The 27,966-nt window shown below is 37.8% G+C and overlaps 2 protein-coding genes across 2 annotated transcripts; both read left to right on the top strand.

The window, feature by feature from the left end:
- The first annotated feature begins 11,854 nt into the window (after positions 1–11,854).
- LOC109092100 (GRB2-related adapter protein 2-like) lies at positions 11,855–20,913 on the top strand. Its single transcript, XM_019105818.2, has 8 exons — positions 11,855–12,010; positions 16,159–16,255; positions 16,403–16,494; positions 19,401–19,520; positions 19,660–19,819; positions 20,077–20,130; positions 20,205–20,273; positions 20,365–20,913. The coding sequence occupies exons 2-8, from the start codon at positions 16,178–16,180 to the stop codon at positions 20,539–20,541; spliced, it is 750 nt and encodes a 249-aa protein (XP_018961363.2). The 5' UTR covers positions 11,855–12,010; positions 16,159–16,177; the 3' UTR covers positions 20,542–20,913.
- Positions 20,914–21,987: 1,074 nt separating this feature from the next.
- LOC109092101 (protein FAM83F-like) lies at positions 21,988–27,960 on the top strand. Its single transcript, XM_019105820.2, has 4 exons — positions 21,988–22,617; positions 24,613–24,777; positions 26,277–26,398; positions 26,475–27,960. The coding sequence occupies exons 1-4, from the start codon at positions 22,162–22,164 to the stop codon at positions 27,106–27,108; spliced, it is 1,377 nt and encodes a 458-aa protein (XP_018961365.2). The 5' UTR covers positions 21,988–22,161; the 3' UTR covers positions 27,109–27,960.
- The last annotated feature ends 6 nt before the right edge of the window (positions 27,961–27,966 follow it).

Genomic DNA, 27,966 nt, shown 5'->3' on the forward strand with positions numbered 1-27,966 from the left:
ATCACTAATTTTATCCCTTAAAACTCATTTTTTAATTTTCAAAATGAAATATGTAAATGTTTTTCGAGTGTGAATAACTTCTACATAAGTTTAAATAGCTTGAATATAACGCTACAACTGTACCTCATTTAGTATGCACAGAGCTATGAATATGTAAATTAGTCCCCGCCTCCAGCCAATCACAGCAGCTCTTTCTGCTGCACCTTCACTCGGTTATTTAACTGAAGAACACTACACAATGGCAAGCAGTAATAATGGATTAATTCAGCCGTACAGAAGTCTGAACCAGAAGCAGAGGGACAAATCGTCTACAAATCCATGCATCAGAATGCTAATGCATTTAATCTATCGTTCTCTGTGACACACGAAGTAATTGATATCATTTAGCCTGATGATTACAAAACAGCTCATAACGTGGTGCTAATGACAAACCGTGTTCCTGTTCGCCATCTCAGACAGAAACGCTTTGCTAATAATATGAAACGCTGATGGTAGGACACGGACACGTTTTTGGTTCACTGCAGTATTAAGGAGAAGATGCTCAGCAATGCTGCTGACTGATGAATTTACACATGCTTTGTCTCTCAGCGTATTAAAAAACACCAGACAGAGACAGAAACATTGTGATTTTCACCGCAGGGGGACTTTCAGACCGTATCCACCTTTTCCTTCTCCCCATGAGGCTTTGTGCAAATTATGGGAGTAATTTCTGTTAAACTGTAAACAATCAGTAAGAGATTTGCTCTATGAATGCAATAAGCATTTTCAAACACTGGGTACAATGAGGTGATATTGAGTTGTTTTTATAGCTTTATTAAGATTTGACACATCCTCCTAATGCTGAGAGAAAACGTTCTGAGATCAGAATTCTCAAAACATCCTTATGATGTTATTTGTACTCGATGGATGGTCTAAGAAACGTTTTTATAACCTTTAAACAACGTTCAAAATGCAACTAGAAAACAGGACATTCTCACATTCTTAGAAAAATAAAAATAAACATTCAAATAACATATTCTGGAGCAATCATGACAAGAGAAATAGACATTTTAATGTTACCAAACACTCTCTCAATCCAAGATCAGAAGAACAGCTAAAGCTCAATCAGCGTCGCTCAGCCAGACTCCAGGCGCCTCTGGTCTTTTTATTTCTTACCATTAACGGATTTCTAACTAATGATCTGTTCAGCACAATGTTCAAAATGGAATGCATTATTAAGTGTAACAGAGAGAATCCTTTTTTCTTTCTTTCTTTTTTTGCCTTTATGAGGCTCCTTGAGTCTGGAACCATTAAAAATGAACTTGTGATGCATTTCTGAGTCAATAGATATTCATTAAAAATATATATATATATTTCTTTAACATTTATTAGTAAGGTGAAGGTAGTTCACACATTAATTAACATACACTTAAAATGAGCAATAAGGATGTTTATTAATAATTGAAAATGTACTGATATAAGACACAAATGTTCACTGTTAGGTAATGTAAGCTCAGATCCATTAAACAATGAACTAGTAGCCTAAACGTTGAAATTAACATTAGCTAACATTAAATTCTTTAGTTTATGTTAACTAGAGTAGTTAATTAATGTTAACACACCCATGAGCTAATGAGTCATTCAGCAGGTTTTAACAGCACTGTCTTAAAAACGACTGAAAGCTGCAACTCTCTCGAGCATTACAGCGAGCGCGTGCACAGAGACGCCCTGAACAGCCCACGGGAGCGCGCACCTGTCTCAGCGCGCTATAATAAAACAATAACACATCTCTGAGTTCTGCTGATGACTGTGAATGAGCAATAACCATTCCATCTCCATATCTTACAGTGTCCACCGCTGCGTCTGGATATAAATACAGCAGCTAGTCAAACATCAAACAGATAATGAATCTCAAAGTTGTTTTCGCAAATGATCAGGACGGACATTTAGCGTTGTACCCCCAAAAATATTCACAAACCGAAATAAAACGAAAATGAAAATAATTGTTTTAAAATGTCAAATTAACACGTATTTTAAATTTAAAAAACAAAACAAACGAATACATATTTTTAATTACAAATAAATACATCTATTAAACATTTAAAATTCAAATAAATATTTTAGATTACTTGTAGAATATTTATGTATAGTTTATTTTAATACTTAGTTTATACAGAAATGTTTAAGCGTGCGTGCGCGTGTGTGTGCGCGCGCGCGCCACGACGCCTCCTATAATGGTTTCTTCATTGATGCACTGTGATCAGATGAATGAAAAAGTTTCAGCGATCATTTTCTGAACTCACCTTTATTTGTGTCATTAAAGTTTGATGTGTCGAGATGATCCTGCGCGAGTCTCTCACAGAACGAACTGTCCGATACGATCGCGCTCCAGTGCGTTCAAACGTGCGCAAACCAACCCAGACTCTTCAGACAGAGATATTCCTCCAGAACACTCTAATCCACGAGACCAATCCATTCACGAGCAGGATTCAGTTCTTCGGCAGCTCTGCTTCCACGCGCTCCTCGCACTGATCTGTGGGAACGCGTTCAGGAACGCTCTTCAGACGCGTTTCCCTCGAATCCATCAGACGCGCACCGAGGCTCCATCTCCATTCATCTGCTGCTCCTGAAGACGCAGGAATACAATCGCATGCCCGTATGAGTGTGTCGCGTGGGTTCCGGAGGCTGTTGCATCACCTGGGCGGGCGCGCGCACCACTGCCTCAGGTGAGCGCACGCGGGAGCGCGCGTTCCCGGTGATTCGGTAGAAGCAAGACGGTGTTGCACATCCCGAAGCGCTTCAATAAACGTGTCTGTCAGCTGTAAGAACATGTCACTGTCACAAATCCTTGTGTGCTTCCTACCTAGACAGCATTTCTATTACGCGTCAGAAGCACTAGAGTGTTTTGCTATGGAAAAAATTTCTAAATGTCTCGTAAAAGTTAAAATCTTCCACATATATATATATATATATATATATATATATATATATATATATATATATATATATATATATATATATATATATATATATATATATATATTTATATATATATATATATATAAATTGTTCCAAGAACATTTCCACTGAACCTTACAAGAACGTAATTCAAATATTAATAATGTTATAAAGAACGTTCCATAAATATTATTTTAGGGATGTTTTGTCCAAACATTTACATAATCATTGTAATATTAGGGACATGTGGAGACATTTCTACTTTCATTCACTTTATTTTTAGGAAATAATCATTAGCTATGGCTTAAAGTAAACCAAAAATAGCATTTATTTGTCTTCATTTCATTGCAAAAGAAAACATATCACATTATTCTTCTGTGGAGAAGTTCTGAACAATCGTCACATACAGTAGCTCATTTGACAACAGATTTGTCAACCTCCAAAAATGACATGAAAGAATCATAACAGTAATCCATATGATTAATGCACTAAATCTTCCGAAGCCAAGTGTCTCATATTTCAGTCTATTCTTCACACTAAACATCAGATGCCTTCAAAGACTTCAGAGAAGTGTGGATACAGAGAAGAGATGCAATAAGCTCCTTCAAAAGGAAAAAAACAACAACATACGGGTTTGGAGTGACATGAGGGTGCGTGAGTGATGACAGAAAGTCTAATGTTTTCTACTCCTCAACTCAAATCATTCTTTCACTGTGCATGCACACTGTAACTTGTAACTTGTAAAAAAAAAAAAATAAATAAAAAAAAGTCAGCAGATGAGGCTCAGAGATGCTCAGTGATTCTCTCTCACACACACACTTTAATAAACATGTTCATTAAGTGCTTTTGACACCAAACACAACAGCCAGATCAATTACATAATCATTCAGACTAAACAATAATGACACTCTGATTCCAGTCTGAAGAGATTTACTGAATCTCCTCACTCAGACCACAGACAGAACAGCTTGATTACATGTGTTCAATCATATCAGAGACCCACACATCTTCACCTGAGGAGTGTAAAAGTCCAGCACTCCACAGTCATTAAACACCATTTACTTTAACTCTGTCACTGCTGAACGAAATTCAAGGCCAGCACTCACCTAAGCATCAAATATTCAGCTGATCTGAACAAATTATTCAGTGTAAATCAGCAGAATGATTCGCTTCACTGAGAGTCATAAGAGTCTATATTCTTTTAATCAGATCAATGTCACTGACGGCTCTTACAGGATGTGTTTTATAAAGCAGCAGTGGAATACATCCATAAATGCACTGAAATATTAAGCTGTTAATCAGTATTTCCCAGCTGCAGTAAACGGACAGGAGCGAGACGGTCTGTGTTGAGATGTGTGATATTGATCCGTCTACACACCACCAGAACACTGGCAGCTCAGACGCTGCTTACCGCGGTAAATCATCATCATCAGCCTCTCCCACATTCACATTACAGAAAGTGAAATGTGAAAGTGAAAACTGAAAGTGTGATTTTTTTTTAATGATAATTAAAAATATATATTTTTACATTGTTTTTACAGAGTTTTATGCATTATGATTCAGAGGCAGAGATTTAATGACAGACAAAAAACTCTTTCTGTATGTAACAATTATAGCTTTATTGATGAAATCATAAGAGCTGTGCACGAACAAAGCGTTTTAATGAAATTCATCTATTCATCTCAGCAGGTGATAATTATAGTTTACAGACTTCATCAACATGCAGCTGACAGACGATCACTTCAGCATCAGCATAACACACACACGCTTGAGCAGCTGCTGCAGACGCTGACGGATCAGGTGTCTGCAGGTGTCTGCGTCTGTTTGCTTGTGTCTACAGGTGTCTGTGCATGTATGTGCATGTCTGCAGGTGTCTGCGTATGTATGCACGTGTGTCTGCACATGTCTGTAGGTGTCTGTGTCTGTATGCACGTGTGTCTGCACATGTCTGTAGGTGTCTGTGTCTGTATGCGTGTGTCTGCAAATGTCTGCAGGTGCCTGCGTCTGTATGCGTGTGTCTGCACATGTCTACAGGTGTCTGCGTATGTATGCACGTGTCTGTAGGTGTCTGTGTCTGTATGCATGTGTCTGCAAATGTCTGCAGGTGCCTGCGTCTGTATGCGTGTGTCTGCAGGTGTCTGCGTATGTATGCGTGTGTCTGCACATGTCTCCAGGTGTCTGTGTCTGTATGCGTGTGTCTGCACATGTCTGCAGGTGTCTGCATCTGTATGCACATGTGTCTGCACATGTCTGCAGGTGTCTGCGTATGTATGTGCATGTGTCTGCACATGTCTGCAGGTGTCTGTGCATGTATGTGCATGTCTGCAGGTGTCTGTGTCTGTATGCGTGTGTCTGCACATGTCTACAGGTGTCTGCGTATGTATGCACGTGTGTCTGCACATGTCTGCAGGTGTCTGCGTATGTATGCACGTGTGTCTGCACATGTCTGTAGGTGTCTGTGTCTGTATGCGTGTGTCTGCAAATGTCTGCAGGTGCCTGCGTCTGTATGCATGTGTCTGCAGGTGTCTGCGTATGTATGCGTGTGTCTGCACATGTCTCCAGGTGTCTGTGTCTGTATGCGTGTGTCTGCACATGTCTGCAGGTGTCTGCATCTGTATGCGTGTGTCTGCAGGTGTCTGCGTATGTATGCACGTGTCTGCACCTGTCTCCAGGTGTCTGTGTCTGTATGCGTGTGTCTGCACATGTCTGTAGGTGTCTGCGTCTGTATGCATGTGTCTGCGTATGTATGCACATGTGTCTGCACATGTCTGCAGGTGTCTGCATTTGTATGCACATGTGTCTGCGGGCTCCAGCAGGGCGGCGCTGCGAGAGGAGATTCACTGCATCACTGTACCAGTGGAACATCAGGACTCGTCTCACCAAACACTCCAATGGGCTCAAGATCTACTATAATTACAGACATCTAGCTGTCATATTCATAATGACTGACAGATAAAGTCCTGTCCTACTATTTTCCTTGAATCTGGTTTCCATCAGAAATACATCAGATTATGCAAGTAAAATGGTTTGTGAATGTTGTTTATCACTGATTTTATCTGGGAATGGCAAATGTTGCTGCGCTGAAAACATGAATTTAAACCCCACTCTTCAAGTACCCACTCTGCATTTTATTTTAATCCGAGCAAGATTTAGAATTGACCTTTAGAAATTAAATTAGTCAATTACCAAGACAAAGTTAAAAAAAAAAAAAAAAAAAACTTAAAAAAAAAAAATAGAAGCACATGAAGCCTTAAATTTCAATTTGTTTTCTGCCATAGCATTGATTTGTGTTGTAAAATTTGAGGCACATTCACTCGTTCTTTCTCTTTTTCTCACAACACACCATATTTAGTATATTTGTATTTGGTCGTGTCACAAACTACATCAAGCTCAGATTAAAAATAAGTGCATTGGAAACTAAAACTAAAACCGGAAGGGCCTTCCAAGCCAGCTAAATATTATCCAGTCTGAAATGCCAATTCAAATATTGCAGTCAGTAACAGAAGCTTTTATACTGGCAGTGAAGAGTGAGGTCTGTACTGAATCATGACAAACGAGCAACACTTCCTTCCTCACCATCTGCACTCACTGCGAGGAAACGAGGAGAAAAACAATCCACATCTGAAAGCGTTTGACTTCAGAAAGTTGGACAAGAACACACAACTTCAGTATTTATGAGATGAAAGAAAAGACTGCAGTCAGTGATGCTCTCAAACACATATGTGCACAAAAGCACACAAACGAGAGAATTAAAAGCTTCAAATAACAGTTTAAAATACGTTTTTTTTTTAACAGTCTTATATGTTTTCTTGTTATTTCTTGTTGCTTATAAAAACTAGTATTTACAGTATGTGTATATTTACTTATTGATTGATTTTTATTTTGTTCATTGATCATGTAAAGGCCAGTGCTTTGGCAATACCTACTTTACATGTCATGCCAATAAAGCTCTTTTGAACTGAACTGAGAATTCTAAATTGTGTATAGAATTCTAGAGTGTTTGTTCTTTCTTCTAGTGTTGATGAGTCACGTGAGTTTGACCGGAAGTGTCCGATGTTCCTCTGGCGCCCTCTAGCGCCGCACATCACAGACACACTTCGGCGATTCCTTCATCATGAGAATCCTGCTCTGTTCTCTCTTCCTAATCTTTTTTGAATTTTAACGTTTTTTAACTTTAGAATTTAAGGAAGGTGCAATCATGTTATAACAACGAATCCATGTCCCCATTATTACTGTGTTTTAGTTAATCCACAGCTTGTTGATTCGTTGCATAAGTTTGATGTGTCGAAATTTCGATCAGGTGCCTGGCCGGAACTGCTCCTCTCGCGCTCTCATGCGGCACGGCATTGTTTCACGCGCTCATGGCACTTCTCAAGACAAGCATGCTTTCAGAGCTCCAAATGCACACTAAAACCTCTCAAACACGCTGCTGCCAGGATTCTAGGAACTTCACATCACTTTCACTAGCATTTTTAAAGGTTGCAAATGTAAAAGTTAGGACAAAATATTATTTAAAAATGTTTATGGAACGTTATTATTAGTTATATATTTGATATAAGTTCTCATAATATTGAGAGGAAACATTCTTAGATTTTTTTTTCCTCATTGTTAATGTTAACAGAAAACATTGCAACAATACATCCAAATGATGCTGTTCGTTTGTGATTAATGTTCTTATAGTGTTTTAGAACATATTTTTGTTCGCTGAGTAGAGATTACAATTACCTCATGATCATGAAGAAAAATGTTTATTACAAAATCTGAACATTAAGCATTTAATGCTGAACATTAAACAAAAAATGTCATTTTTTAGAGGCTCTGACCAAATGTTCCTTGCTTTAGTCTGTTTTTTTATGACTATATATATTCAATAACGTAAATGTAATATATTCAAATGAAAATGTAAATGTTTAGTTGACACCATATTATGGTAGAATGCCAGATTAACAACAGAGAGAAAGACCAATGAAACACTACTACTGTGTCAAAATTTTATTCAAAGGTTTTTATATACAGATACACAGACTCTGAAGCACAGTAGCGTCGGATGCTTTCAGAGCCAGTTTAACTAGATGAGTCACACATGACATACAGCCAATCAGAAAGCAGCTTTTGTTTCCATGCCGATAATCATGACTGGCATACAACATAAGAGTGTTGACAGGATTCATATATCAGCTGAGACACGTGTCAGTCACAGAGAAGAGAAGCATTAAACCAGAACACACATCCTATAAATGACACGAGCATGCAAAGTTTCACGCACACTCTTGAAAAGAAAGGTTCCAAGAGGGGGTTTTCACAGCAATACCACAGAAGAGACTTTGAATGTTAAAAGTCCATGAAACCATCAATGCCAAAAAAGAATCTTTATTTTTTATTTTTTTGTGTGTGTGTGTGTGTGTGTGTGTGTGTGTGTGTGTGTGTGTGTGTGTGTGTGTGTGTGTGTGTGTGTGTGTGATAGTTCAGCCTAAAACGATCATTCTGTCATTATTTCTTACGTCGTTCGTTAGCAGAATGTTCTGGCCATAGGTTCTTTGAGTTTTGCCATTATGTGTGTCTAAGAAAAAAAGACGAATTCACATCATTTGAAAGATTTCACACTGAATGCATCAGATGAAATATGGATCAATATATTGTCTAGTGTTAGAGTTAAAGAATATGTTGTTTATAAGTTGTTCAAGGAGGAGAAAGCACTTCTCTTTCTCTTGTGTGTGTAACTCCAGTGTTGCTAAATGGGTAACACTTTACAATAAGGTCCATTAACTATTTTAGTTAACATAAACTAAGAATGAAGTATGCTACTACAGCATTTATTATTCTTAACTAATGTTAATTTAAACCTTTACTAATGCATTATTAAAATCAAAAGTCATGCTTGTTAACATTAGTTAATGCACTGTGAATTAACATGAACTAACAGTGAACAACTGTATTTTTATGAACTAACATAAATATAAAGACGAATAAATACTGTAATAAATGTATTGTTCATCGTTTGTTCAATTACAGTTTTTTACAATCACTTTGCTACTATTTTCAGAACCTTGATGTCATTTTTCAAAACTCTAGACACAAAACTCAAAACGGTTATCACTTGTAACACAGGCTGTCTAATGTTCAAAACATTGCCTTGCGCATTCACATCTTTAAAGAAATCTTGCACTTGCACAATCATTGGTTCAAAACACAAATTTACTGTGAAATACCATTGAAACATAACTATAGATCACCCACACACAAGCAACCGATAGTTTCACTGTGTCATTGTTCGTACAATCATTAAATATTGTAGAACAAAACAGGTGATACAGGTTTCATTATGGTACTACATGTACAGTAAATACATCTCTGTAAAAGTACTGCAGTAGTAGAGAGAATACTACAGACACAGTGGAATCATTGAACAAAGTTTGTAATATATTGATGCAAAACACTACAGTACAATCACAGCATAGGTTTATTTGAATCAAAGCAAAAATAATTAGCTATGAAATAGAAAAGAAAAGACAGTACTGTAAAACATCAAATGCAGTGTTCCTCAACTTGCTTGCTTGTAAGAAACAAAACAGGAGTGATTACTGTACTTACATTGTCATCAACTCTGTGTTGTGGATTTGGCCACAGGTTCTACATCACAATGGATGTTTTCATTAGCCAAACATCTTGGAAAAAACCTTCGGGCATGGCGAATCCAGGCCTGACACTGGTCTGCTGTGATGTCTTTGCAGGCATCATCCATGGCCTGGAGAAGAGTGACTTGTTCATGAGGGTGCCTATCATGAACCTTCCATCTCCATGCGGAGAAAAAATCCTCAATCGGGTTAAGGAAGGGAGAGTATGGGGGTAAATACAGGGTGGTAAGTTGTGCATGGGCCTGAAACCATGCTTGCACCACATGAGCATGATGGAACCTGACATTGTCCCACACAATGACATAGGTCACACCTTCAGCTCTACAAACCTGATCGAGCTCATCAAGAAAGGTGACAAGGAGAGCTGCATTATATGGTCCAATATGAGGTCTGCGTCCCAGCACACCATCTTCTGATATAGCCGCACACATGGTAATGTTGGCCCCACGTTGTCCAGGTACTTCGGATGGTTGCCCGCTGGCCAATGAAATTCCGACCTCTCCTCCTTGTCTTGGCCAGATTAAAACCTGCCTCATCCAAATATATGAATTTGTGATGGTCGTCATCAGCATCCAGCTCCATCACCCTCTAAAAATACATTTTGGAAAGAGATTTAGAGATTACTGTAAAATGTAGAATTTTTGGGAATGTTTTTACAACAGCCATCTTGAAACTGAACTTACCTGAACATACTCAGTCCTCATTTGCTTCACTCTGTCTGCATTTCTTTCGAAAGGCACACGGTATAGTTGTTTTATAGATACCTGGTGCCTTTTCAGTATGCATGCAATAGTCGACAAACTTATGGATCCCACATTGTTGAACATGTCTTCATTGACCATTCCTTTGACCAACACGTCTTCCTCCCACCACTGCTTAACCTTCATCACCTGCTGGCTCCATGTTACGTATCACTATGCTCTTGCAATTGGATCCCAATCAACTCTTCTCTATATACTCATTCCACAATGTGCACTCAATCATCAGTAACGAGTTGGCAGAATTGGACAAGCAATTACAAGGGCCTGCATCTATACAGTGCAGTACTGTCAATACTGTAAATAGTCTGAAAAGGTGGTACAGTATTTGGGGCCATAGACACAGTGTGTGATGAAGCATTATGATAAAATATTAGGCTACATCCATGGATATTGTAGTCTAATTAGTTGATGCTCCACGCTAATTGGTGACAATGAATCTCGTTATCTTGAAACTTTCATGATTTACATTAAACATGGAAGATTGTTTGTCTGTTTCCATACAACTATGCATTAAGAGTAATGCAACAGTTACTTTTGATTTTGAGCAGTTGTATCAATTGATAGTTAGATCATTGTAAGGAAATTAATAGACACTCATTTGAAATGTAATGTGTGAATTGCCTTTTGAAATAGTAGCACTTTGATGTTAAGTTGTGTCATATTGAACAGGTTTTTGTTGAATGAACAAATGATCTAAGTTTTATGTGTATTGTATCCAAGCAATTGAGAAAAGGATTAAAGTTTTGAAAAATGTGCATTTTGATCATTGGTTTTGAGTTTTGTGTCTAGAGTTGTGAAAAATGACATCAAGGTTCTGAAAATAGTAACAAAGTGATTGTAAAAAACTGTAACATTAAATAATGGAACCTTATTGTAAAGTGTTACCGCTAAATGCAATGGTTTGTAAATATTTTTTGTGTTTTTGTATTTTCAGATTACAAATGACTTGTATTTTAATTAAATACATTTGATGTGCAAGTATAAGGTGGTTAAGGGGTGAGTTACATCACTTTACGTTAAACAAACCCCTGGTGTCTATGTCTGTATGCTGATTCTGGTGCATGTGCAAAATCAGCAAAAACATGAAAACAGTGCAAAATAATTAAAGTCAACCAAAATAGCAGAAGTACAAATAGACTCGGCATTCTTATCTCTGTCAGACTAAACCGTGTTCATACACACAGGAAGTGTGAGGGTATACTTATTTAATTATACTTGTAAATGTCTTGACTTATTTAGTGAAATATCATGATAACCTACTAGTAAGAAAGAGTTTACTAGTCCTTAGTTAAAAAGGTCTTATAAATCGATTAAACCATGTTTGTACTTAAAGCTACTATTTTGCACAAGTTTCTGTAGAAAATATCATTAACCTGATAGGTAAACAAATGAAGTCACGAATGTAGTGAAACAAATGTGTGTGTGTGTGTGTGTGTGTGTGTGTGTGTGTGTGTGTGTGTTTGTGTGTGTGTGTGTTCGCAGAGGGAGGGGAAGATGATTTACACTTTCTGTTTCCCCTTTTTACCGTCATGCATGCGCGTCATGTTGAATGTGAGATAAGCTTGACTTCTGTTCTTCCTCCCAGTGTTATGAAATAATATCTGAGCGCGAAGCTGCAGGTGAAGCAGACATCGTGAGGCTCAGACGACAGACAGACAGATCATCATTTCATGAGCTGTAAGTACAATGATCTTTCTAGATTCACCCCATCCTTCAGTGTCTCTTTCTGAACCTTCAGCGTTAACAAAGACTCATGAGGAGATACACGTCTGATAAAAGTGTTTTTGTTGATGACAAACTCACACATCTCCAGTATATTAAAGGGGTAAGCGAGGCTAGAATCACAGGATCTCAGAGTCAAACTTACAAAAATGCTTGTTTTTGTTATTTTAATTTAACATATTTTGACACAACAAAAGCACTCTGACACCATACAAGAGTCAGAAGGTAGATCGGACTCAAAGATTGAACTGTGCTGTCAGAACAAGAGTATTTTTAATCAGGTTAGGGGCAAGTTGTCACATGTTTTATATGCTGTCATTTTAACACATTTTAATAAATTAAAAGAAACCTGAAGGAATAGCAATTTGTTAAATTTCAAAAATGAGTGACAACTAGCCCCGCTGTTTCACAGAGCTGACACATAATGTCAGGCACATCAGTGGTTCACGCTGAACCGTTATGTTGCAAGATTCCAGTTTTACACTGAGATCAAACGTGTGTTTCGGTGAAGCAAATCTGCCTGTGATCCGTGAGCAAAAACCATACACAAATGAGATGAAAGGCTTTGCATTGCTGCAGCTGCACGGAAGCAGGTGAGCAGAACACGAGCTGCTTACAATACAAACCTCATCACTGCATTTTGGGGAATTTGTGCTTCAGACACCTCTGCTCAGAAGTTCACAAACCCCTGCAGAATATACAAAATGTGCATCATTTGAACAGAATAAGTGGCATTATGACAATTGCATGTACTGTCCTGAATAAGCTACTTCACATAACAGATGTTTACATTTACTCCACAAGTCAACATGTTATAACTGTTACACTGTGTGTCATTACCTGGATGATCCACGACTGTGTTTATGTTTTGTGATAGCTGTTAATGTGCCTTAAGCATCTTCTAAATAAGCATCTTCTGCGTATTTCACCCCTTTCCAACAGTGAGCGTATGATTATGAGATCCATCTTTTCACACTGAGGACAATGAGGGACTCAAACACAACTATAACAAAAGATGAACACATTTACAGACGCTCCAGAAGGAAACACGGTGCATTGTGAACAAAATGATGATTTTTTTTTTGTTTTATTTAGTACTGCTGTTCAGAAACTACATAAAATAATTATGTTTCCCAGAAGACAAAATAAGTAATTTACCCCAATTGTCCAATTCAACAGGATTACACCGCCAGCATCAACACACAATTATATTCCATCATCTTTTATCACTAGTCATTGCTGAAGGAAAACGGTTGGCGATCAATACATACACAATTATATTCCAGCATCAACCAGCTATAAAATCTTCTGACGATGAATTTAAAAATTCTGTAAGTTCAAAGTCAAGAGACAATTTCCAAAAAGTTGACTTTTTACTTTGAAATACTTAAATTCATTTACACATTTTTACTTTCAATTGAATGTAGTTTAGATGCAGCATTCATACTTTAAGCCATGATGTTGTCAAAGTTGAAAAAGTCCTGAGATATGCTTTTTTTTTTTTTTGAGAAATTGTTCTCAAACAGAAGAGATTATTAAAGTCACTTACACAAACTACTGTTTGAAAAGCAACCTGTTTAGTCATAATTGCATCATTCGGGGGGATCTGTTAGTACTTAAATAACTTGCTGCAAGTCAAAGTTTAATTTATTGATTACATTTTTTATTTTTATTTTTATTTTTTTTACAAGGACACGCTAGGACACATTTCTCAATATGTAGGTCACTTTTCGAAACTCTCAACACAGCTACCAAAACACTTCATACATGATTCAAATGAACTCATTCTTTTATAACACTCAACAAGCACACTGTCCTTCATAAAACTATCACCTAAAAGACAGCATTATACAATTTCGTCAAATCTCTTTACAAAACAAGAATGAGACATTTCTACTGTTTAGAGTTTGTTGCGGTATTTGTTACATGCTTCATGCTTACAATACACTACAAATTTATTTCTAGAGATGGTAATGTAATTGAAAGACTAGAGACTGACAGTTTTGATAGTGTTTGATTGTTTAGATTCAGCACATACTTCACTACGGTGTTACTGTAGAAATGTAGCAGGGTTCTGTCTTATTCAGTTTTGTATTATGTTAGGTTTTGAACTTAGGTTGAACAGTTTTGCAAATTGGCCTGTAGGTACATAGAGTTTGGTGGAGTGAGAAAAGCATCGATGTAATTTGACCGTCACTGAATGCGATTTGTGCCAAAGCAGTCATAAATTAATTATCCACACTTTAGCTCACGTAGAGTTTTGCGTATTGAGAAATGAGTCCTAAAAAACTGTAATTAAACCTTTTGATGACATAATAATGCTGATCATTACATCAGCCTAATATTGTTTGCAATTTGAACTCAATTTTCTGTGCTTTTTTATTATTATTATTAAGTTGTAGTAACTTGAAAGTGTGTTGATGATTTTGTGGATTTTTAGTTCCAAGCATGCGTTCGCAGGATATGATCAAGAGTGTAAAGGCTGGAATTAAGTGTGATTTTAAGTAAAGGGACGGAGCTGTTTGACATTTGACATTTAAAGAAGGTTTCTGTTGTGCTGAATGTTTGCTTGTGGTTGGCGTTGCAGAGCAGAGCTCATGGTTAGATTGTGGGTGGATACATGAAGGTCTACAATGACTCTACGGCTGCGTCCACAAGCTGAAAATACTGCCTCTGCAAACATCACACGGAGGGAGGATGAATCCAGTGATCGTGTCACATCATGTCTACTGGAACACCTCCATCTGACTGATTTCTGAAGGCGGCATCCACAGTCTGTTGTTTGTGATTCTGTAGTTCAGCTAAATAAATTAAGCTGCGGTCGATGGTCAGTTTGTGTGTAAATGTACATTTCTGACCAACTTTTCTCACTTTTGATGTCACTTCCAATGAAAAATTGGTATTGTAGTAATTAATATGTCCTTTGTTATCACCTAAGCTTAAATCATTACGCTGCCTCAGAAGTCTGTCTGAAATCAGTTTTGTTTTCAAACGCTGCAAAGAGCAATGACTGAACTAATGGCAAAGACTTATTCATTAATTAACATGCTAAATACAGTAATTTACTTTTAGAATGTGCTTTGCTGTCTGCTGATTTAACCTGAAATGCTTGAATTGGTTTTAAGGCCAGCACTCCAACAGATACCTTAAGTTTGAGTGTTTATGCTATTTATTAAGCTCCTGTAAGACAAAGTAGTTTGTTAGTGAAATATTATTTAATTAGAAGATGTTATAACTCAGAAAGATTGATGCAAATCTCTTTTTTGTTCAGCCGAAACATTTTTTTCCCCCAACTGACAGAATTATGCTCTAAGAACATTTTGCTAACATTCCCATTATGTTATGAAAATTTTATTTCTGATCGTCCTCAGAACATTCAAAAAGTCCAGTTTTAAAAACATTTTTTCTTGATTATTTCAGTATTAGAGAGGAGATTAAAAGAATGTTAGGGGAATGTTGCTTTTGCTCTCTAAGCCGTCTGAAGCAATAAGTAACATTTAAAACATTACAGCCTAAAACTAAAAAAAGTTATTAAAAAAACATTCCCTGATTGATGAATAAATAATGTTTTTGAGCTAATGTTTTGATAATGATAACTTTGAACAAATGTTCTATTAGCGTTAGGTTTGTTCGTAACTTTGCGAGAACCTCGCCAGATCGTTCTGAGAAAGTTGCCTGTTAGCTGGAAGTCATCTGAGTTCTTTATAGGTCATCGTTTGTGTGAGTTTTCAATCAGAGGTTGTGTTGTGATGTCTGGCGTCTCAGTGAACATATAGCCGAAAGTGTTGAGTTAGTCGTGGCCAAACACACTTGAAACTGCAGTGAATGTCACTGACTGTGTGAGTTCAGGCCGGAGCGTGACATGAATGACTGAAAGAAGAAAGACAGACTTGGAAAGTTCTGAAAGTACTGACTGAGGGTCAGTAAACGACAGAAAGGACATGTCTGGGTGATGTGTCTCTTTCATGTGGTTATGCTTTAGTGTGAGTGTTCGGCTGGTTACGATGTGAATGTCAGCAGTGTTTGACTGGCGTGTGGTTTCATGTGTATGACTCGTTAAAGTTGCAGTTTTCACTCTGTTTATTCTGTGTTTCTCGTTCTAGTCTCTGAGTTGTCTCCATCATGGAGGCGACAGGGAAATATGACTTCACCGCCACAGCGGAGGACGAGCTGAGCTTCAGGAAGGGAGATATAATCAAGGTGTGTTCAACATTTACATCTGCAGCTCACTGCACATACTGTATGCATCACATATCCACCGACACTTTCAGATACTTCAAACCAGAGTTCTGTCCATACTTCAGGAGCTCCTTCTCGTGAGTTTAATCATCACATGCTCCTCTGTAGATTTTAGGCACCAATGACGACTGGTTCAAAGCAGAAATAGGTGGCATGGAAGGGTTCGTTCCACGGAATTACATCAACATCCATTTCCCAAGGTAACAGAAGTCACATCTCACTGAAACACGACTGCCAGAGTCTGTGGCAAGCTGTTTTAACATTTAATCTATTTTTATAAACATTTACTAGTATATGTTTTCATACTTCTAATACTTATTTTTAGCTACTAGTATCTTTTCCAGTAGCTACTAGTGCTTATTCATTAGATACTAGTACTTATTTCAATGGTTACTAATAACAATTTTGATGTTACTAGTTACACGTTTCGATTTTTGCCATGGACTACCAATAGTGACTAATACATATTTCTAGATGACAGTACCCATTATTAGATACTAGTCATTATATAATATATAATCATTTTACACTAGTACTTATTATTAGATACTCATACCTATTAAATAGATACTAGTATTTATTTCATACTAGTATTTATTTACTAGATACTAGAACATATTTTTGATAGTACTTATTCAATAGATACACATTCAGTAGATACTAGTACACATTCAATAGATACTAGTACACACCTATTAGATACTAGTACACATTCAATAGATACTAGTACACACTTATAAGACACTAGTACACATTCAGTAGATACTAGTAAACACATATTAGATACTAGTACACATTCAGTAGATACTAGTACACATTCAGTAGATACTAGTACACATTCAGTAGATTCTAGTACACATTCAGTAGATTCTAGTACACATTCAATAGATACTAGTACACACTTATAAGACACTAGTACACATTCAGTAGATACTAGTAAACACATATTAGATACTAGTACACATTCAGTAGATACTAGTACACACTTATAAGATACTAGTACACATTCAGTAGATACTAGTACACACTTATTAGATACTAGTACACATTCAGTAGATATTAGTACACATTCAATATATACTAGTACACACCTATTAGATACTAGTACACATTCAATAGATACTAGTACACATTCAATAGATACTAGTACACATTCAGTAGATACTAGTAAACACTTATTAGATACTAGTACACATTCAGTAGATACTAGTACACACTTATTAGATACTAGTACACATTCAGTAGATATTAGTACACACTTATTAGATACTAGTACACATTCAGTAGATAGATACTAGTACACACTTATTAGATACTAGTACACATTCAGTAGATAGATACTAGTACACACTTATTAGATACTAGTACACATTCAGTAGATACTAGTACACACTTATTAGAAACTAGTACACATTCAGTAGATATTAGTACACACTTATTAGATACTAGTACACATTCAGTAGATAGATACTAGTACACACTTATTAGATACTAGTACACATTCAGTAGATACTAGTACACACTTATTAGATACTAGTACACATTCAGTAGATACTAGTACACACTTAATTAACTACTGGCACACATTCAATAGATACTACTACACAATCAGTAGACACTAGTTCACATCTATTAGATACTAGTACACATTCAGTAGATTCTAGTACACACTTATTAGATACTAGTACACATTCAGTAGATACTAGTACACACTTATTAGATACTAGTGCTTATTCCAAATCTATAGAGGTCATTGGTAAAAATGTGAAATATGTTACTAGTAACAGTAGAATAGTTACAAGTCACTACTGAAATAATTACTAGTATCAAAGAGGGTATCTAATGAATAAATAGCTTAAGAATGTTACTAGTACCTAAAGTAGAAGTGCAAGTATCTGAAGAATAAGTACCATAAGCTAATGAATAAGTACTAGTACTTACTGAAATAGATACTAGTAGCTAACACAATAAGTACTAGTCACATTAAACTACATACTAATATGTTTTAAGGATTAAATATTAAAATGGCTTGCCACAGAGAGAGAGCGAACGGAACAATTGCAATATTCTGTTTGTGTAACACCAGATTGACCAATACACAGGAGATCACTGACACTCAGCATTGCAGTTAGTGATGTTTGCCTGGTCAGTCCTCACTATCTCTAGAGCTCCTGTAACACTATTACATTTAATTGTAGGGCTGGATATTGATACAGATTCCCATTCAAAGCTCTAGACCTGAAAAATGAAAAATCTTATGTAGGGTGTGCTGCAGTTCAGCCAATCAGATCTGTCTCTATTCCAGTAAGCAGCTCTTTACGTCCAATCAGCAGCCAGTGGATAACATCAAGTCTCGCCCTGTGGTTATTTCTTATTTTAGGTAGTAAAGAGACTTCAGTTCCATGCAGTTTTAATGAAGCCACATTTATAAACTAAACTGCCTGCGTGAATAGAAGCTCTGTCTTTCTGACCGCATAATTACTCTAACAGAAATCTGACCTGCTCCATCATTCGAGTCAAAAGAGATGTCTTGGCTTTGAGTTTACGCTGTCAAAATATAAACTTGCTTTTATCATTTTCAGATTTATTCAAAAATATTACATAATTAAGGCTGTTGTAGTGTAAATAGGAACAAATACAAATAAGACAGTGACATCTAGAGGAGAAGACTGGTAATGATATGATTGGAAATAAATTCGGAAGATCTATCTGTGGCTTTTGGAAATCAACCAAAAAAAATTATTTATTTACTTATTTATTATTATTATTATTATTATGCCCTGGTAGGCCACAAAATGCATTTATCATGACCAGTGGTGGACAGTATTTTACTTTGTTACTGTTTTTTACCTAAGTTAATTTTTTTTTTTAAGTATTTGTACTTTATCAGCTTATTTTAAATTTTACATAATTTTTATTAAGCATTAAATCTCACTTTTATTCAACTTAATTTCTTAAAACACTGTTCAAACTAAAGATCATGTGTATTTTTCTGCTGTTCAAACTACACTTTTGACCTTAGCAACCACTCACAACACCTTAGCAACAGCACAGGCAAACTCATTTTGTATATAATGTATTAAGTATTAAAGCAGTGTTTCTCCAGCTGGTATCAGGAGAACACCAGCCGTCAGTCAGCACAGGAAGAACTGATGTATCAACCAGTCGGATCCTTCCTCATCCGAGGCTCCCAGAGTTCACCGGGAGAATTCTCCATTTCTGTCAGGTACAGCACACACACACACACACACACACACACACACACACACACACACACACACACACACACACACACACACTGTGCTGGTGATCTTGAATGCTAATGTGAATATAAATGTGTTATTCATGTGTGTTTGTGCCGTCAGACATGAGAACGACGTGCAGCACTTTAAAGTGATGAGAGACCGGCACGGTGAGTATTATCTGTGGAGCGAGACCTTCAGCTCCCTCAACAGACTGGTGGAGTTCTACACACACAACTCCATCTCCAAACAGAGCCGCGTCTTCCTGCTCACAGAGCAGCGGGTGAGTCCAACCATGGGAATATTACTACACTACTGCCATAGCAACACCCAGGGCACCCTAGCAACACTATAGCAACCACCTAGCAGCACCTTAGCAACCGTTAAACATTAGAGGACCCAAGTTAACACATGGCAAACACCTAAAGCGCTCATGGCAGCGAGTTCTGCTCAGCTCACATTTTCTCCAGAACATGTTTTTTTCTCCAAACACTCACTGTTTGTGTTTCTTCCTGTTCTGTCTCTCTCTCTCTCACCCAGAATACCTCTGATTTCCCGCACAGGAAGTCTGCTGAACCGCCGCCCATCTCTCAGGTACAGCTGCTGTCACTCCTGTGACGACAGTCACGTGATGAGCTTCAGTCTCACATTATGCTATTCTTCTGCAGGAGAGACACAATTACAGAACACCAGCCCCAGCTTGTCCTCGCCCACCCGAACCCTCACCACCACCACAGGTCACACACACACACACAGGTCACATGATAATACGCAGTTCGATCTGTCAATAGTGCTAAATCAGACGCTTCTGTCTGTTTGTGTGTGCAGGCGTCTGCGCCGCAGGTTCGGGCCATGTATGACTTCACTGCGGAGGACGCAGATGAGCTGAACTTTCATGCTGGAGATATTATCGAGGTTTTAGATCAGTCCGATCGTTTCTGGTGGAAAGGTGTTCTGCGCGGGAGAACCGGACTCTTCCCCGTCAACTACACCAGTCCGGTCTGAGGATCCGTGACACAGACCTTCGGCTTAAAATTTCACCTTCTGCTTTTTGAGTCATGATGTTGCATTATAATGATATATGCATAAATACATTAACAGCTCTGAATTTAAGAGACACATTTTTACCTTGTCATGTGTACAGAACACATGCACACACACACACACACACACACACACACACACACACACACACACACACACCTGTAAAGCATTGCTCTTCCTGTTGGCACAGAGATTTGGAAAAATTTAGTCTGAGCACTTTTACAAACAAGTTTATGAATCCTTTAGAATTGTATGATCCTCTGGATATAAACTGCCTGAGATGTGATCTTCATCCAAGTATTAAATAAATAAATCCATATTTAATAACACATACAAACGTGTCACAACATTATTGAACAAATTGTTGTACAATCTTGAAAAACATCAGAATTCTCTTTCTTTCGACAAAACCTCCCTTTAGACCAGCTGCTTAGATTCTGATCTGTGCGGCTCACCTTTCATCATCAAACAGCGAGCCACACCCTGCTGACTCTAACCTCTCATTTAAAGGAATAGTTCACTCAAAAATGAACATGTGCTATGAATGTGCTCACCCTCATGTCATCTAATATGTAGATTCTTCATCAGATTTGTAGAAATGTAGCACTGCATCAGTGTCTCAGCAATGGATGCTCTGCAGTGAATGGGTGCCGTCAGAATGAGAGTCCAAACAGCTGATAAAAACATCACAATAATCCACAAGTAATCAACAGCACTCCAGTCCATCAGTGAACATCTGGAGAAGACAGAAGCTGAAACACATCCAGCATTAAGACGTTTTTAACTCAAATACATAGAGTTTATAATTCATAATAACACTTCCTCCAGTGAAAAAGTGCATCTCTCACATCAAAATCCAGTCACATATTTGTTTAGAGCTGTTTAAACGCTGCTTGATCTGTGCAGATTTCTCTCCTGATTCACACCAGAACACTTTTTCACTGGAGGAAGTGAAATTTTTATTTTCATTTCTTGGAAGAACTATTCCTTTAATATGCTATTTTATATATACATCACATCAACACAAACCAGTAAATTTCAGCTAAAATTCAGCAACTGCATTTCAGAATATCCTTACATCTATGATCAAACGATATCTGAGTAAAAGTAGATGCAGAGGGAAATAAACGAAACCACATCAGAGTTAAAGCTGCTGGTCTGGTCTGAATAAGGAAGGAAACAGTTGAAAGTGATGAAATATTAAAGTGATGAATGATACTGATCCACAGTTCATCTGAGTGTTAAAGGGCCTTAACTGGTTTTATATGTCAGAACTCACATATTTAATACAAATTTCTATTTTATTAATATTTTATAACAGCTCCAACTGTCTAAACCACTTATAATTAACCAGTGGTTATGTTCACTTAAATAACATATAGATTTACAAACCGAAATGTTCAATTATACGCACATGCACATAGAAATGTTCAAAGTCCAAATATTTGTTTCTTGGATGAAGTTCAAGTTCAACCCTCCTGTTGGAGTCATTCGTGCTGAGACAAAGTTTCACTTCCACCGCATTTCGCGTGAACTCCACGCGAGCTCCGGTGAGCGCAGGTGAGGCATTCCGAGCGCGTCATGGCGGAGTCGCAGCTGCTGTGCCTGGAGGACGGGCTCATGCCCCCCGCGGTGCCCGAGTCCCGGCCGCAGTTCTATTACAGCGAGCAGCAGCGGGCGGCCCTGGAGCGCCTGATCACCGACGGAGACGGAGCCTTCAAGAACCTCCTGAAGGACGAGAACGGACAAGACTTCCTGTCTGCGCGGGAGATCAAGACCATCACCGGCACCTTCGTCAAATACCCGAGCGAGGAAGACGATGGAGCGAACCGCGGCAGCCGAAACGACTCCGGGTCACTGCGCTCCACGTACTGGCCGCAGATGTCGGACACCGAGGTTCCGCCGCTGGACATCGGCTGGCCCTCATCCGGGCTCTTCAAAGGGGTCACCCGAGTGTCAGTGTTCACTCACCCGCCCAAAGAGAACAGCCCGCACATCAAGGAGGTGACCCGCAAACTCATACAGGAGTCCTGCAAGGTCAGAGCGCGTTCAGAGTCAGATTCTGTTACTGTTACTGCATGGACATACTTTATGAAGAGGTTTTAGTGTATGCTACACTGTAAAAAACTTTTTTTATTTTTTATTTTTGTATAAAGTTATATATTTAGTTGATTTAAAACCAGTTAATTTAAAGGGTGCCACTTTTCTGTGTTGCCTACTAACAATCCCTAACTAGTAGGCTATCAGCTGGTTACTGTGGTTACCGTGATAAATATTTATATGGGGAATGCTGCTCATCATCATCATCATCACTTTCGTTTTCTCTTCTCTTCTGATCGCTGTCACTCATTACTCTGGAAGTGTCAGGGATAGATGTGCCTCATGTGATTAGCATCTAAATTAACTGGTTTATAATAGTACACTTAAAAAACAAAAAAACAAGGTGTGAAATGTAACTGGCAGCTTTGGGTTTGCAACATTTTATGCTTTACAGATTGAATTTAAATGGACAGTAAAATGTATATATCATTAACTTAAATAATGTTAATATACAAAATTCCTAAAATCTGTTTTTTTATATTTACACTGTAAAAATGAATTAAATAAAATATATAAAAAACAAAAACGTACTGGTACTTTTCTGCCAGGATATTGTCCATTCATTTATGTTAACCCTAAAAAACAACGGAATGAAGTGCACAATTCAAAATACATTTAAAAATATACAAAAAAATAGACTTTATATTAATAATTTTGTAAAGGATTTATTTACAGTATATAATACACTGACAGCTCCTACACAGGGAATCATTAGTAGCTTTTCAGAGGTAACTAAAGTGATCAGAAAATTAATGAAATGAAAAATCACACAGGAATCTGGGAATGTCAGTTTTACAGTTGATTATTTTCACTATCAAAAACTGTACTGTAACTGTAAATTTGCATGAAATGCCCCATTAGATCTACAACAGTTTACACAGGTCTGTCTCTGTTTCTCATCTCCAGCAGTGCTTTCAGATCTTGTTCAGACTTGATCAAAGCGTCTGTTTCTAGAGGAGCGACTGCACATGATCTGGAATCACTGACTCACAGGAAATTACACACATTGTGTTTCCCCAAACATCTGTCCTGTGAAAGAAGCAGGGAGTGTGTGTGTGTGTGTGCGAGTGTGTGTGTGTGTGTGTGTGTGTGTGTGTGTGTGTGTGTGTGTGTGTGTGTGTGTGTGTGTGTAATAATGCGCCGAGCTGATCGGGGTGAAAGTGTGTTTAATCTCACAAATCATCTTCACTGTGTTCATGCAAATCTCATTTCTGGTTTTCATCACAGAGGAAAATCAGTCTCAGCACAGCAGGCCGGTTTCTCCAGATTCCTGAGTGTGTGTCTGATCGTACAGAGATCACACTGATATCTTACCAGCCTTTACAAATAAACCATAATCCACAGAGGAAGAAAGACACACTTATGTATTCCTGCTGGGTTTAGTGAGATGTCAGCTGGAAGATCAGAAAACAGAGAGAGCGCTGGGAAGAAGAAAGTGTGTGAATCAGCAGCTCTGCATATTTACAGTCTGAAGTGTTCCTGTAATCCTGATCAACACTCGTCTCCTCTGGAAACATCATATCAATGAGTCATGAGAGGCTTTGGGTTAGAAACAGACCCAAGCCACTATTCACTAAAAACCTCAAATTTCATTTGCGTTCAGATTACAAAATTATTCATCAACATTCATTATGCAGGGTTCATAACTGAACGTGCCACAGCAGTCTGAGATGTTCAGTGATCCACAGCAATCATTAACGAGAAGATCCACAAACAGCACTGAATGCTTTGACAAACACATTCTCTTTCCTGTACTGACACTTTCTCTATTGAAACAGGAAGCAAGGATGGGTAATATTGAAGATCTTTTCAAATAAACAGGCTTCAGTTCCATCTGATGAATCATAATTTAGTCAGAGGCAGAGGATCAATATTCTCGGTTCATCTGCTGCTGATGAGAATGAATGAAGTGTCTGTCTGTGTTTTGTCCAGGTCGTGGCTATCGTGATGGACCTGCTGACCGATCTGCAGATTCTGCGGGACCTGTTTGAGGCGTCCAAGCGCGGCGTGCCCGTCTACATTGTGCTGGACGATCAGGGAGCGCCGCTCTTTCTGGACATGTGCAGCCGGCTGAAGGTCGGAGACAGAGAGCTGAAGGTACACAACTAAACCATTAAAAACACTGTTAATACACAATTACCATTTTAGATCGACAAACTGTACTATATAAGATTTATATTCACAAATAGAAAGCATAAATCAAGGCTATCCTAAAAATTATGTGCACCCCGTGTATATATATATATATATATTGAATTATATATTTATTATTATATATTTATATTTATATATTTTATATAAATATTATATTTATATTTATATATTTTTTATTTTAAATATATAAATATATTTTATTTTTTATAATTATATATTTTTTTAATTTATTGAATATATAATAATATAAATATATATTTTTAAAGCAGTAAAATATATTAAAAATCACAAAAACTTTTTAGTCTATAGCACATGCGAACATTTGAATAAAATTTGGCAAGGAACATACTTTAAAATGTTCCCCAAAAAAAGTGTATATATATATATATATATATATATATATATATATATATATATATATATATATATATATATATATATATATACTATATTCAAGTTATTTGTCACTTACAAGTTATATGACATAGAACAAGCAGTGAAATGTAGGTCTGGCATACTCTTTTTAGACTGTGAAAAAAAATAAGAGAAAATTAAATACAAATAATGAAATATACACAATATATTAGACTGCTACACAGATGATGTGCAGAGATGTAAACAATGTGCAGTGAGGATGAGTTGCAGAGCTAGCTTATCTCAAAAAAGTGCAGTGTGCAGAGAGTTATTGAGCAACCCTACACTACCAGAGTCTCTAAAGTGCAGTGTGTTTAATGTCCATGTTTAGTAGTCTGATAGCGTGAGGGAAGAAACTCCTTCTGAGCCTCTCCGTTTTTGGGTGGGTGGAGTCTTTAAGGATCTTTACAGCCCTAGATTTACATCTCCTGGTGTGGATGTCTTGCAGAGAGGGGAGAGATGTTCTGGAGATATGCTCAGCGGAGTGCACTACTCTTTGCAGGACTTTAAGATCCTGGGCTGAGCTGTTTCCATACCAAGATGAAATGCACTGAGTCAATATACTTTCTATAGCCCCGATATAGAACGTTTTCAGGATTCCAGAGAATACCTTGAATTTTCTCAGAGTCTCAGATGGTACAGTCGTTGTCTGGCTTTTTTAACTTGAGCTTGAATGTGATGAGTCCAGGTCAGGTCCTCGGAGATGTGTACACCAAGGTATCTGAAGCTGCTCACTCTCTCCACTGGGGTCATTATTAAATCATTAACCCCATTTTGATCTCTAGTAGCTATTCACTTTTGCTGTTTGCATTTAAATGTAGGCTACTGCAAGATAGGAAATGTATTTTATTGCCCCTGAAATATATTTTGGTATATGAAGGTTGAAAAAGAAATTTAATTGAGCTTCACTGTTTACATAATATATTCAGCATATTTTTTAAATATATTCTGGATGCAATTAATGCATTTTTGCCATATGGGTCTGGTCAAAATGTCAGCTCATGTTTAATGGTTCATGTTTCCGTCAGAATGTCCGGACTCGGACCGTAAAGGGAGTCGGGTTGAATCTGTCCGTGGGGAAAATCCCAGGAAACGTCCACAGCAAGTACATGCTCATCGATGGAGATAAAGTCATGTTTGGAACGTACAGGTGAGCCAGTGTTTTCAGTCTGAACCTCCTGAATGATGTTGGTCATATCTCATATGGATCGTTGTGTCTCCTGCAGTTTCTCCTGGAGCTCTTCTCGGATGGACAGAAACATGATCACGGTGATGTCGGGGCAGGTGGTGGATTTCTACGATAATGATTTCCGACAGCTTTATGCCATCTCAGACAAACTGGACCTCTTTAAGGTGTTTCACATCAGTAAGCCCCAAACGGGAACGGTGTCGCGGGCCGCCGTGCCCAAACGCCCCGAAGCAGCCACTTCACGCTTCCAGGTCAACCTCGGAGATGTGAAAGTGCCTGCACACAAGTACCACAATCCCAAATACCTGCTAGCGCTCGGACAGATCCCGGGACGCACGGAGCCGCTACAGGACTTCTTCAATAAGATGGAGCCGCCCGATCCGGAGCTGGAGCCGGAGCCGGAGCCGGAGAATCCCGCAGAAGAGCTGGAGAACCTCACACCTGTTCCCTCTCCACCCGAGAAGAAACAGTCCAAGAAATTCAAAACACTGACATTTAGCACAAAGCGGTGGAAGAAAGGGAAGAAGGACAAAACAAGCGACACGGTTATTGAAGAGAGCGCGGCGAACCCTTCAGACGACGCGTCTAAACACACGCTTCCCAGAGACGAGACGCGGGACACCCTCAAAAAGAAGAAGAGAGGATGCGGGTGCCTTTTTAAAAAAAGCTAATGAGAGTTTTTTAATCACAGCCCTTTAAACGAGCCACCTGTTAACCCTCATTCGGACGTGTCTACAGAACACAGGATTCCTGATGTGTGTGATACGATCGATGTGAGAACTCGAACCTCTCAGATCAGTGTTCAAGTGTTTGACAGCGACAGTGAACCCTTCTAATGATGTACGAAACTGTGTTTCTGACGTCCGTCATTCTGGAAGCGTGTGGAAAAGGGGAAAATGGTGCATAAAGAGACTTAAAAAAAAAAGGGTTTTATATTCTGGGTGACATTTTATGAATTTAATTTTTACATTTTTCATAATCTGCCTGTAAATGTTTGTATCTCTGGGTATACGGCATAAATCAAGATTTTTTTTTTTTTTTTTATAAAAGATATTTTTACATATAGACTCTGTGGTCTGTAGGCTTTAGACTTTGTAGCCTCTTTCAGAAAATCAGTTTGATACTTCAGACACTTAAATGATCATTTATTGTTGATTTTTTAATCATTAATCATTTAGTTGGCAATACTGAATTTAGTTTTAGGTCATCAATACATGGATTTGTTCCGATGAAGTAGACTATGGTTTATCAGAAGAGTTTTGATCATGTTGATAATTTCTATGGCCTAGAAATGCATATAAATACTGTATGAGACAGTATGCTAATATATTCAGTAGTTCTAACGCCTGTAATAAACAGACATTATAACTATTGTTTAATAGAATGTTACAACAAACATTTACTTTAAGTTAATTTGAGAGGATACAATGTTGTAGCACACATTGCCAAACAAGCCTTCTGTTTTCAGTGAACAAACAATAAAATCAACAATAAAAGTCAATGAAGAAGCCCCGAACTTTAAACTTGAC

Source organism: Cyprinus carpio, chromosome A6, assembly GCF_018340385.1.
Source record: "Cyprinus carpio isolate SPL01 chromosome A6, ASM1834038v1, whole genome shotgun sequence".
In the NCBI taxonomy this organism is placed as follows: Eukaryota; Metazoa; Chordata; class Actinopteri; order Cypriniformes; family Cyprinidae; genus Cyprinus; species Cyprinus carpio.